Source organism: Gobius niger, assembly GCF_951799975.1.
Source record: "Gobius niger genome assembly, chromosome: 13".
NCBI classification, from domain to species: Eukaryota; Metazoa; Chordata; class Actinopteri; order Gobiiformes; family Gobiidae; genus Gobius; species Gobius niger.
Genome location: NC_136864.1, coordinates 31,645,083 through 31,657,982, shown reverse-complemented (window position 1 = coordinate 31,657,982; position 12,900 = coordinate 31,645,083). Strand labels below are relative to the sequence as shown.

The 12,900-nt window shown below is 41.4% G+C and overlaps 2 protein-coding genes across 2 annotated transcripts in view; one reads left to right on the top strand and one right to left on the bottom strand.

Moving 5' to 3' along the window:
• Positions 1–5,065: 5,065 nt before the first annotated feature.
• LOC306972397 (uncharacterized protein) lies at positions 5,066–10,351 on the bottom strand. The gene is made up of 4 exons (XM_079568986.1): positions 9,922–10,351; positions 6,814–6,932; positions 6,638–6,755; positions 5,066–5,698 (listed from the first exon to the last, which is right to left on the bottom strand). Exons 1-4 carry the CDS (start codon positions 10,187–10,189, stop codon positions 5,175–5,177), a joined length of 1,029 nt encoding a protein of 342 aa, XP_079425112.1. The 5' UTR covers positions 10,190–10,351; the 3' UTR covers positions 5,066–5,174.
• Positions 10,352–11,199: 848 nt separating this feature from the next.
• The window catches only part of dnaaf11 (dynein axonemal assembly factor 11), a 60,813-nt gene continuing 59,112 nt past the window's right edge, over positions 11,200–12,900 (top strand). Inside the window, exon 1 of the mRNA XM_079570159.1 lies at positions 11,200–11,240. Within this exon, the coding sequence (XP_079426285.1) occupies positions 11,231–11,240 (10 nt within the window). The 5' untranslated portion in view covers positions 11,200–11,230. The remainder of the gene's footprint in view (positions 11,241–12,900) is intronic.

The window sequence follows — 12,900 nt, the reverse complement described above, 5'->3', positions numbered from 1 at the left end:
GGTGCATGTAATGTGTGACAGATACTTTGCCACAAATCAGTGTCAAATATCCGTGTGGGGGAAGCACGTGATGACCGTCTGTGGATAGAAATGAAGTTTGATATTAAATGGATTGCGCTCACGTTTTAGAATGTGATGTCATAATGTCAGTTGGAGCAGGATGCACGATTTACTTGGCATTCAAAATGAGCAGGGTCCCAAACGAATGAAGAGAAGCTCAGGATTGAGAAAAGGAGTTACTGATGGTCAGCCACTGCAGCCTGTTAAAAACATCATGTTCACTGTGAATCCTGCCCCAAAGGAAACGCCAGTGGTCGTAAGGGCGGAGCCAGTGTTTAATTTGATCTCCTGTTTTGGGGGAGCGCATTCCCCCAATTTTCACCTTTTCAGGGTAAAGGATCCGGGACATATTTAGGAGGATCCGGCAAAGATTTGATCTGATATAATGGTGTTTAATGAAGCACCGGTAGGATCTTTTATTTTGGAGCTAAAGGCAAGTGTTAAAGGGATATTTCAGGATTTTTCATCCAGAGTGTCCAGATTTTTTATTTTTTTTTGTAATTCAAGCAGTTCTTACATTTGAAGAGTTTCGTGGCGCTAGGCTAATGCAAGGCTAGCGCATTTCTACAATATCAGCTAGCCTGCATTAAAAACAGTCTGACCCGCTCCACAGTGCACCTGAGGCAAATCACTTATAACACCAGACTAACCATATAAATCTGTCCATAGAATAATTTTAACCATTTTGCATTTAAAATAACTTTTATTTGAGCAGCATCAGCTTCGTGGTTGTATAAGCTACGCAGCGGCGGAGTGATCTGCTAGAAAATAGTCCCTCAAAATGTGATCATTCATGTGATGCAGGTCAGTTATATTCCAAAAATTATTCTATGGACACAGATATGGTTAGTCTGGTTTTATAAGTGATTTGCCTCAGGTGCTCTGTGGAGCGGGTCACACTGTTTTTAATGCAGGCTAGCTGATACCATAGAAATGCACTAGCCTTGCACTAGCCTAGCGCCACGAAACTCTTCAAATATAAGAACTGCTCGAATTACCAAAAAAATATCTCCAGAAATCAGCAACACTCTGGATAACTAGGAAATGAGGCCCTATGTCAAAAATCCGGAAATATCCCTTTAAGTAATGATGATATAAAATGTAAACTCAATAACATTTAAACTACTAACAGGCCGTTCCTTTTTTGCGCAGGCTTTGCACTAGTTTTAATTTTATCCGTTAGCCTCGAGACAAAAACACCCACCGTTATGAACACGGGGGTTTTCCTCCAGTGAAGTCGTCACGTCTCACGTAATGTTTTTAACCTTAACTTGTCCTTTACCAAATCCTGAGCTGTCTCTTCATCTGTGTGGGGTCATTGTGCAAATAGCCCATACAACTCTATGGGACAAAGGCGGTTTCTGAAAGAAATCTCCGAAAATAAAATTGACATGTTGTTCCTCATCAGTATTTGGAAGTGATTGAATTAAAAAAAAAAACATATTGTTTTACGGCTGAAAGTAAGTAAGTTTAATTTGTACGCGCTGATAGAGGAAACATGGTACTTTGAAATTTGCTCAACTTCCGGGTCCAACGGAACTTTAGCCCTATTCACTATGATGGGATTGAACTGATGGAACTAAATTATCATAGAGACTGTTGGAATAGATACATTTTAAATCATGTTACTAACGTCTGTATTCAAATATGTATGTGTTTAACTAAAACCCGGGAACTGTTTCCTAAATGAGGTTCAACAAAGTCTGATTTTAAAAGTTAACTCTATCTCTCAGGAATTAAAAATAAATAAATATTTATATAAAGTAAGTCAATTGTGTAACTAAAGTAAAAGCACTTAAGCCAAAAAGGAAAGTACTGCGACTGAGTGAGGCCTCCTTTCAGAAACAAACCCTTATTTCAGTGTGGTTAAACCCGTGTGTGCCTCGCAGCTCCACAAGGGGGCGCACTGGGGTTTTATACTCTTATTAAATGTGCTTTTGTACATGGCACTTGTTTTACTGTAATTATAATGCACTAAACTGAATAAATTCACTTTAAGTACATTCTCCTGTGTGTGGTTTGTAAAGTAAAACTTTATTTGTAAAACTTTATTGAAATATATGTGTTTGAACAAATGGGACTCATGTTTGTTTAAGTGTCTCTGTTATTGAAAGTTTTGCATTTGGCTTTCTGGTCCAATCAGGAGGGGAGGAACTAGATGTATTAACTTTCAAAATAACGGTTTGTAAACGCTTTCAAAATAAAAGCCCCACCTTTAGTGAGAACAACAAGGAAGTACTTTATATTATCTCTCTCCAATACATGTAAGTCAAACCAAACCAAACCAAACCAAAAAGACATTCATCTAAGGTACCAGGTACCAAAAGTATATTTAAAGTGATATTCTGTATGTATAAATGTTTTACAAATATAATAGAGTGTGTATAATTGAGCGCTGGTGTTTGAAATTTGATGTAATATGAGGAATATTTAAAAATGATACATTTTTGAAAGTCCCTCCCCTCTCCAGTGTCAGGGCCAATCAGAAGGGAGGGGGGAGGAGCTTAAATGTCTACTTTTGAAAGTTTGTTCTTGCTTGTCTTATTTTGCAGACTAGCAGTGGCTCTCGGGTCCAATCAGGAGGGGAGGGGCTTGATTGTTTACTTTCACATTTCAGTTTCAGTCTTTCCTCACTTTGCAATCTTACAGACGATCACTTTTTAAAAAAAAACTCCTAATGCCACATATTTGTAAGACCTACAGTGTAGAAGAAATGGTTAGAGAAGAATATGTTTGTAATATGTTGCAACAGACTTGTGAGCCAAAGCAAACTCAAGTTTATATCTTTCAGTTTTATTTACAGTTGAAATAATACAACAGTCAAAACTAGTCTCCTGTGTGTCAGATGCCCTGCCAGCCTCCTACACTCCAGCTGTTAGACCCATGGGCAGGTCACATTCTGTGGGGCTCTCTGTGAGCGACTTCATGACAAAGATGTAAATGTGTAAATATGCCACTCAGTTGGATTCGGAGGATTCTTTACTGCATTGCCCCAGGTCTTCTGTGTCCATTAGTAACCCGTCGTACACCTCAGAATCTTTAAATATGGCTTCATTTCTGCGAGACCCTGAAAATTCCTGTGAGGAAAAGAAGAACAGAAGACCATTTTGCTTGAGTGCGCGTCCTCCTAATGGTTTAAAAAAGTGGGATTATCAGCCTGGAATCAGAGCACTTGATTTGCAATGACGGAAATGTTTGTTCTGTTATGGGTACGAGCAAACGTTGTCCATTGAATAACATAAGCAAAATAAATAAATAGAAAAAAAGCCATGGATCAACTTTGTTCACAGCATGTCACTGTAAGTAATCGCTAACACACCATCAGCGTCACTGGATTACTTTTAAGTAATAGAACCCATTACAAATGTAAAACTGTCATTGGATTATAGTTACTTTACACAGTAACTATCAACTACTTTTTGTAATATTTTGACAGCTGAAAACGTCTTATTGTTCATAAAATGTCAGAAAGTTACACAAACAACAAAGTCTGACTGGAATTAGACGTTCTCAACTGTGAAAAACTCAAAGTCTACCTTGATAAAACAACTGCCGTCGAAAGCCAAACCAAAAACAGAACAAGCACAAGGCCGACACCGGCGATTTAGTTTAGCAGCTTAGAAAAATTTGAAAACATCGACAATGTTATTAATACTGCCTAATAATGAACATTTAGGCCATTTTATTTCAAAACCAACTTATTATTTATATTGTACCTGCACTGTGATGCATTGAACCATTACACCCGTAGTAACTAGTAATTAGATTACTTCTGAAATAAAGTTATCAAAGAAGCAACTAGACTTCTTATAGCAGGAGTAGCCAGTAGGCAGGACTTGCCCAACACTGCACACCGTGGTCCAACTGTTGATGTGAACGTTAACTCCGGTACTTTACACGGTAAAATCTCTATTGATTTATTCTTATGGAATTCTCCCCACATCCAGGACTCTTTTCTGAGCTCTAAAGTGAAAATAGACAGGATTCATCGATAGTACTACTCTTATCGATACTCCTTATCGAGCCGGCACTTTAACGGTACTCTTATCGGTACTTTGAAATGAAAAAAAAGGTTTAAAAAAAAGGTTAGATAGAGGCTACAGTATAATAACCTGGCTAACTCCAGGCTGCTGTGTGCGCTCGAATCATTTGGACCATGGCCCAAATTTCGCATGGATTTGGGACCCAATCACAGAACGAGGAGGGACGGCAAGATGATGACGAGCTATTCCATATACGGAAGCTTGTAGGTTATTTACGGATCAAACATGACAGCAGCAGATGCAACGCTATTTTTCGATCAAGCTTCAGGCCGTTCTAAATAGTTTAGCTCGAACGTTTACAGCGGGTACGTCACACGTCATCGGATACAGTATAGTAGCCTCTATCTTAAATGTAGACCAAATGCATTTTTTAAAATTATTACAAGGCTCTTATTTTGTAAATGAAGGATTAAGTCTCTAAAGTGTTGTGTTGGTTAGATTTGACTGTAGTTCTGGGACTGAGCCGAAATGAAAACTTATAAATAAAATAACCAAGAGCCAGCGTCTGTTTTCTCCTTGGTGTGACACTTGTGTCCAGTGGCTCGTCACCGGCTTGCGCTGACGTGCACGTGGAAGTGCGCACACGCTACCATGTGCACACGCTACCATGTGCTTGTGGAAAAACAGACTCCTCCTGAGACTCTTAAGTTTGGGTGTTTGTGAAAGAAGAAAAGTGCGCGTGGCTCGTCTGTCTGTTCAATACCAAGTTGTTTTGTTTTACTTTTTACAGCGGCAGCACCGTGCGCGCTCTAGGGCTTATTTGAGCGCACGTGGTTAATGCGTCAGCGCAGCGGCCCCGTGAAGAAGCCGGGTGGACCGGCACACGTGACACGGGGGTTCGGGACCCATCCCTATTCAAAGGTTTACTCAAACACTTGTCAGTTGAAAGGACTTGAAGTTAAAAGATGAAATGACTACGATTGCAGATCCACAAGTCAGTAAGAACAATAAGACGGTTATTTTCACAGATTGAATAATGACCAGTGGACACACAGGCCCCTGCCCTCCGTCTGACAGGACAGTCTGAGACATTGTGAACAGTTTGTGGGTGCAGAGGTAGCTCCCCTGTCCTCAGAGCGCCTGTGGCTCGTTGGGGTGGTGCTTTTGCTGGTGTATTCTCAGATTCTGTTTCCCGGCGAACCTCTTCCCGCAGAGCCGGCAGGCGAAAGGCCGCTCCCCCGTGTGCACGCTCTGGTGGGTCTTCAGGTGCCCCGACTGGGTGAAGCGCTTCCCACACTGAGCGCAGCAGAACGGCCTCTCCCCCGTGTGCACTCGGATGTGGGTCTCCAGCCCCCGCGCCGATGAGAAGTATTTCCCGCAGTACGTGCAGCCGAAGCGCCGGTCACTGCCGAAGCGGTTCAGGTCCAGCTGGGACGCGCTCAGGCCGATGAAGGGGAAGGCGTTCAGGTCACAGTCCGGGGCGGTCCGTGTGCCGTTGGTGGGGTTTAGAGAAGGGGCCGGGGTCAGGGTGAAGGGTTTGTGGGCGGGGTCTGGGGTCAGGGCTATAGCCGTGTCCGTCTTCACAGCGCCCCCTGCTGGATGAGGGTCCATGCACTCCGAGTGCAGCCCTGAGGGCCCCGCTGTGCTGTCCTCCTCTGATGGAAGAACAAGACACATGTATGAGATTCAAGTAGGGCTGGACAATCGGATTTTAATGAAGGTCGATCGCAATAATCACGTGGCCAATCCTGTTGCAGAAAAAACATGTGGAACGGGGCAAAAGGAAGCGCCTACTAAAGAGAGGCGTCTGTAACAACTTTAACAAACTTATTTATTCTCTCAAGAACCATCGTTCCTCTGAACTAGGGCTGAATTGATTAAATCGACAACTTATCGATTAATAGTTTTTGAGTAAACACCAACTCAAATGGTGATTGACTTTTGCAGTTTTCCAATTTTTTTCCTACGGGATTGGGAAATTTCCGCATGCATCTGTATGTAGAATCTGGCCCATTCGTGTGTATGGGGAGTCCAGCCCCTGCATTTGAATAAGATTTCAGGGACTCCAGGTCTTCTGCAATTTCAGCACTTCAACAGTTTGAACAGATTATGGAATTTCAAAAGTTTATGCAATATAAACAATTTATGCAGGACTTGAGGCGGTGCCACATAAACTATTCCTGAATGAATGCAAGGCACAGACAGGCTAACTAGCATTAGCCACACTAGCTTCACCTTGTTACCAGCGCTGTCCTCCATTCATTCTTCCAACACCTTTTCCTCATCAGTGCTCAGTATCTGTGCTCACCTTTGGTTCAAAGTCTGCCACATTTTGTCACAGATATTGTTGTGGTTCGTTGTATGTTTGTTGGAAAAAGACAGTTTCATTTATTTGGACAAATGACTTTACAGTGAATGTTAACGATTATTAACCTCTATTTACGTCACATCCGGTGCTCCATGGTCATCAATGTGGAAGAATTTTTTTTTTATTTCATTACCAAAATCAGGCAAAGTTTAAATCTGATTCTTAAATGTAGTTAAAAAAGGAAGGTGTTTTGATGGAAATGAGCCTGGTGTGGAGTGTTCCTCACCGGTTTTGCAGATGAGCAGTTTGTCTGGAGTTGGAGCCGTTGGACCGTCCTCCTCTGTGTCCTCCTCCTTTATCAGCATCACCTCTGCGGTGTCTGCTTCTGCTGAGGTGGACAGGTCCTGGACACACGCATGCGGTCAGCCAGAGACACTGCTTGGATTCTACACTCTCTCTTACCAGCCTGACGTGGATGCTCTGTGCTGCTCTGGGGCTGGGCTCGCCGAGGGGCTGTGGGGGAGAAACGCTTCGACAGGCCTTCTTCACTTTGGCTCCACGGCCTGGCGACGGGACTCGCTCTGGGCGAAGACAACAGCACATGTTCTGTCACAGCCCTGTCAGCCGTGTGGACAACGTAGGTGACATGTAAGCATTGTAAAAAAGAATTTCAAACACTGGACTCCAGTCATCAAGCCTCGTGAGTAACTGGAAACAGTTACTCACACTTCGAAACCCTGGAGTTATGGTTCACAGTAAAGCAGGGGTCACCAACGTGGTGCCCGTGGGCAACCAGGGGCCCTTTGGGGCATGTCCAGTAGCCCTTGGGACATTTTCTAAAGTGTAAAACACTTCATTTTCTTGAATCTAATTCTTAAAATTACAGTTATTTTGGTTCTTGTGACTCAGTATGAGTTTAAAATAAAGCTATTTTAATATAATGTGGGGTCAATATCCTATAAGTGAACAGTGTACGTTTAAGTCTTTAGGATTTGTTTTTAACTGGTAGCCCTCGAACAACTTAATGCTCTTAAAATTGTACTTACTAATATTAATATTGATATTATCATCTGTAAATATTGTTGCGGGTGGTAGTAACGGGAAAAAATATGGGAGACATTGTGGCACTGTTAGTAGAAAGTTTTACTGCTGTTCATTATACATGTATTTATGACTGTGTGTATATGTATGTGTGTATGTGTGTATGTGTGTATGTATGTATGTATGTATGTATATATATATGTGTTTATGTATGAAAGTACGTGTATGTATATATGTGTGTGTGTGTATGTCTATATACATGTGCACATATCGTTATTGTTCTTGTGTTTTATGTCTGTTGTTTACTTGAGTCCCTTAGTATATATGTCTTCTCTATAGCTTTGTAAAAAAAAAGCTTCGTAAAAATGTTTTATACACAAGGTGTAAACGGATTGGGTGTGGGGTATTTAGTATTTTTCTCTTTTTCTTTTCTCTGTTGATTTTTCCTTATATGTTTACATCCTTTGTAAATGTATTGAATAAAAATTAAATTTAAAAAAAACAACAACAACAAAAAACTTAATGCTCTTAAAGTAGCCCTCAGCTGAAATAAGGTTGGTGGCCCCTGCAGTAAGGCATTTTGGACACTACAGTGAGCTAGACACCTTGTGTAGCAGAGTCCTGCACGGGTCCATTTTTGAAGATCAAAAATAGCCTTAAATCATTGCTAATTTCTCTGTAATTCCTGGGCCAATTCACATGAAACAAAAACAGTCACAAAGTTCAAAGTCCTCTCTTCCAGCACATATGAACAAATGTCTAATTATTTCCTCACAAAGGCGTTTAAAAGTAGAGACAATATTCAAAAAACATGAGCTTGATGTTGGCCAGTAGAGAGGACTTTGAGCCATAAAATTCACATGTCAGGTTTTTGAATCCAATCACTACCACATGATGATCAGAGAAAACATTTGGACATTTTCCTTTTGGAAATTTCTTTCAAAAACTGTTTCTCTCCCATATAGTTGTATTGACACCTGCCCTCCAACTGAAATAGAATGCCAGAACGTGAATGCAACCGCAGGTTCTAGAATGTGATGATGTCATTGGACCCAACAGGGGGCAGGAGCCAGTTTTTCCTATTAACAGCATGACACTTTCACAAGTCATAGCTCAAAAGAAAATGTATGAATTACAAAAATGATCATTAATATCATTCGCTGGGTCCATGATCTCTCTGTACAAGACCAAACATTTCCTCAAAAACAAAATCATTTTTCCTCCATACAATAGTATTGGCCTTTAGAACGCTGTGATGTCACCTGCAACCCAGCAATTAAGAACATCACAACCACCCCTACTCCATCAAGAGAAACGGAACACCGTCTGGACAGAGGGAATCTTCATGTCAAGCGGCAGTGGTTTGACATGCCTTTCCCGAGCCCAGGCGTTCGGATCAGAGGAGTCATACGCATCAACAAACTTATGGAAACAATAAAAATAAAGGACGCACTGGATTACAAACATGTTTTTAAGAGGATAGGACAGGTAGGCCACTAAACGCTCCAAGCCCACACGATTTGAAATAATATCCAGGAGAGGGACAGAGGAAAGAGGCGAGGTTTGTCTCAAGTGTCAGAGAAATGTCCGCTCGTATAACCATACTGTCACCAAAGCAATCAGGAAACTGTTTTCCTTCATATCTTAGAAGCAACAGCGCGAGCCGTGTGGTCAGGTCTGTAGACATCATAATCAGATTAAATATTGTACGGCTAGCAGCTGCCCGCCGACCCGTCCGTGTGTTATCACTACCCACCCGCAGGTTGTTCCAGGACGTAAAATCCACCCGTTTCAGCAACTTTTGCAGGTGCCCGACCTGGTGCAGGACTCTGTTGTGTAGTGGTGAATAGCAACTATTAAAAGGTGCATTATGGAACTTCATTTTTTCAATTATTATTATTGTCTAATTTTTGTCAATTTATTGTCACTTTTTCCATCACATTTAAGACTTTTTTGTCACATGGCAGTCACATTTTTTCACTTTTTCATCACATTTGAGACTTTTTTGTCACATGGTAGTCACATTTTTTCACTTTTTCATCACATTTGAGACTTTTTTGTCACATGGTAGTCACATTTTTTCACTTTTTCATCACATTTGAGACTTTTTTGTCACATGGTAGTCACATTTTTTCACTTTTTCATCACATTTGAGACTTTTTTGTCACATGGCAGTCACATTTTTTCACTTTTTCATCACATTTGTCACTTTTTCCCCTCCATGCTCACCTACACCCAGCAACTAGTTTCCAATAATTTCAGTAAAAACAACACATTTTTTGTGGAACTTTTAATGATTTTTAACTAAAGAAATAAATAATTAAACTTGTAATGTTTGTTGTCTTAATCTCTGTCTGGCCCCAAAAATAGATACAAATAAAAAATAAAAGAGCAAAAACATCACACGAGTTTAATCTATTTTGTTGGACCACCTTTAGCTTTGATTGTTATTTCTTTAGGAGTGGGTCACTCTGACCCTCGCTGGGACCCCAGTGACCCACAAAACATAATAAACCCAACAACACTCACCGATGATGAGGTCCATCCGCGCCCCGCCACAGCCCTCCTCTCTGCCGCCGAACACCAGCACGTCCCCGCGGCGGTGCCCTCCTCCTCCCCCCCGGGCCGCCGTGCTCTCCAGCAGCCTCAGCTTGCTCCTCAGCGTCTCGTTCTCCCGGTGGCTGCGGCTGAGCTCCAGCTGCAGCGCGGCGTAGCTGTCGTCCAGCAGCTCGCACATCTCCGCCACAGCCGCCATGATGGAGGCCAGCTGCGCCCGGAACGCGTCGTACGTGGCCATCCCAAGAGCCGGCGCGGGACTGCGGGAGTCGGGTCCACTCGTACGGGCCCAGAGGAAAGAAACCGGAGCCAGGGGTGGCGGTGGTTGGGTCTGTCGCTGGAGCGGAGTGCTGTCCAGACCGGTGTGCCGTGTGTGCGTTTCTGAAGGAGCCTCTTCCGGTGTGTCCCTAGAAACCACAGGAAGTCACTCACTTTCACAATAAAATCCTCATTACCGCTATAGTAGGACTTTTACTGTCTGAATCTAACTATAAACCTGGAACCGCTCAGGTGATGTCAAAGAGAAGGGAAGCCCAAGAGAGACAAATGAATTCACCTTATTCCGCCCCGCCCATTTTTGCAACTTTTTGCTTTGTCTCGGCACTTCCGTTGGACAGACACTTCCGGTCGAGCGCGAAGCCCGTTCATTTAAACGGAGAACGAGGGAAAATATTCTCCGCTCAAATCTGATGTTTAGTCGATTGATTTGTGTAAAATGTCCAATATTCATTTGCACCGACATGTCAACACTGCACCGTTTCTCTGCGCGGCCGAAAAACGGCTTTGTTTTTGTGTAATGACTGATTTTATGTGGACTTCTCCAGTCCCATGTTAATATAGGAGAAAATGGGCGGGCACAATTCATGGCGGCGCCCACGCGAGCCTCCGGAAAAAGGTGAATAGGTACTGACCATACTGAAGGCATCACGGCATTCTACAAAACTACTCAAACAAATGTTGAATTATGAATTCAGTTTTCTACCCAATAAAGATAGAAGACATGGAGAGGAGCAACGGAGAACATGATGCTCATGCTGCTAACACTAGCTAACATTAGCAACGGCCGCTGTTTTTTGCTTCTACTGAACTGTTGTGAAAATCAATATGGAACCTATTTAGACTTTATTTGTGTGTGATAAATGAGTTTATATACCACCATATATATACCCAATCTCAGTGGGACTAATACAAATTTTCCTCCTTGGCGAGGCCACGCCCCCTTCTATGACGCGATGCCGTCGGCACGGTTGCCACGGCAACGCTCCCCAACAACAGGACGACCATGGTCTACAGTAAGTGAAACAGCCAATCTATGAACTTTATTTTATGTTACAATGTGACGTTCCTCGTTTCTCGCTGGCTCCTTCGGGTTTTCGGCATAAATAATACATTCCTGTTGTAACGTTCGCCCAAAGTTTGTGTAACTTGAGGAGCTGGGTGTGTTTACAGTGAGTGGCAGTGCAGCGTGCTTTTCTACCGCACACTAGTTAGCATACAGCAGGCTAAAAACATTACCCTTTAAACGTTTATTACAAAATCTCGTGGAGACAAAAACAGCAAAAAACAGGCAAGGCAAGTAAAATAAAATAAGAGTAAAATAAAATAAGAGTAAAATAAAATAAGAGTAAAATAAAATAAGGCATTGTTCTCAGATAAACAACAAGGTGTTACAGGATCAAAAACATTTCAGCAGCATTGCAAATTGCTTCCACAGTTTGGTTGGATCTTTTTACAAAATTCAAGGGGTATAAAAATATACACAATTCATTTTTAAAACAGCTAACATTTGGCAGCTGTTTTTTTCACTAATTGTATTATTTAACCAGTTATGGACATCCTGCCAGAACTTTCCACTAACTGGGCAAGAGAAGAATAGATGTTCTGTTTGTTCTGGATTTTCATGACAAAAATCACAAGGGTCAACATCAAAACCAGATCTACCCCTTAATGTCTCCGCAGATGGATATAAATTATTAAGAATTTTAAATTGCATTTCTTTTGCTGCCATGATAAATGACCCACTTGGTTTAAGTTTTGGACCAAATTTATGAAAACCTAAAGTTGTGCTTTCTCTATTCCAGCCTTTCAAAAATGTGTACAAAATCAATCAGTTTACGGAGCCCAGGAAGGGACATGAGTGGTGATAAAACAAAACAAAAGAAAGAAAAATAGGAGTAATTATGTTGGGATATACCGACATAATTACAACATTATCTGTGAACCACTTTTGGTCCTCCTGCCTCCTGGTGTTGTTGTAAGGTGCTATAGAAATAACATTTGATTGATTTTTGAAAACTTAGACCTACAAAACAGATCTAAACTTTTTTTTGTAGCATTTTGTTGCTTTTTTAAAAGTTGTATTATTGTTGCTTTTCCAATGCATTTTTGTCTCTATTTTGATGCTTTTTTCAAGAAGCTTTTAGTTTGAGGTAAAGCCAAACTGGAGAAACATGTCGAGATAGACATATAAAACAGGTGTCTCGGCCAGTATCTCATTCCCCTCGACTTACTTAGTATCTCGTGCCTCAGACTTGATTATTATTATTATTCGCCGAGGGGGAAAACAGAATCTTTTGTGAAACACAATTTTTTTTTACATTTTTAGCCATTTTCTGGTGGAACATGAAGTTATTTATCACACATAAACAAAATCAAGTCTAAATCAGGTCCATATGGACATTTTTTCACAGCAGATTGTTTAGTAGACGTGAAAAAATGGCAGTCATAGCTAGTGCTGGCTAGTGTTAGCAATAGCACAATGCTAGCATGAAGCGTCATGGTAGCGTTCTCCGTTATTTATGTATTTTTGGGCTGTTGAACCACTCTGCTCCTCCCCATGTCTTTGTTTCTTTATTGAGTAGAAAACTATATCAGTAATTCAGCATTTGTTAGTTTTTGAATAATTAGAGAAAGTTTAGATTTTTTTTCCACTTTGTTTTTTCCCTTAACTGT

Excerpts from the sequence above, each read along its gene's own strand:
- LOC306972397 (XM_079568986.1), bottom strand. The coding sequence starts at position 10,189 with ATGGCCACGTACGACGCGTTCCGGGCGCAGCTGGCCTCCATCATGGCG. Across the intron at positions 6,933-9,921 it reads GCGGATGGACCTCATCATCG|AGCGAGTCCCGTCGCCAGGC; the intron begins GTGAGTGTTGTT and ends GTCTTCGCCCAG. Across the intron at positions 5,699-6,637 it reads ACTGCTCATCTGCAAAACCG|AGGAGGACAGCACAGCGGGG; the intron begins GTGAGGAACACT and ends TTCTTCCATCAG.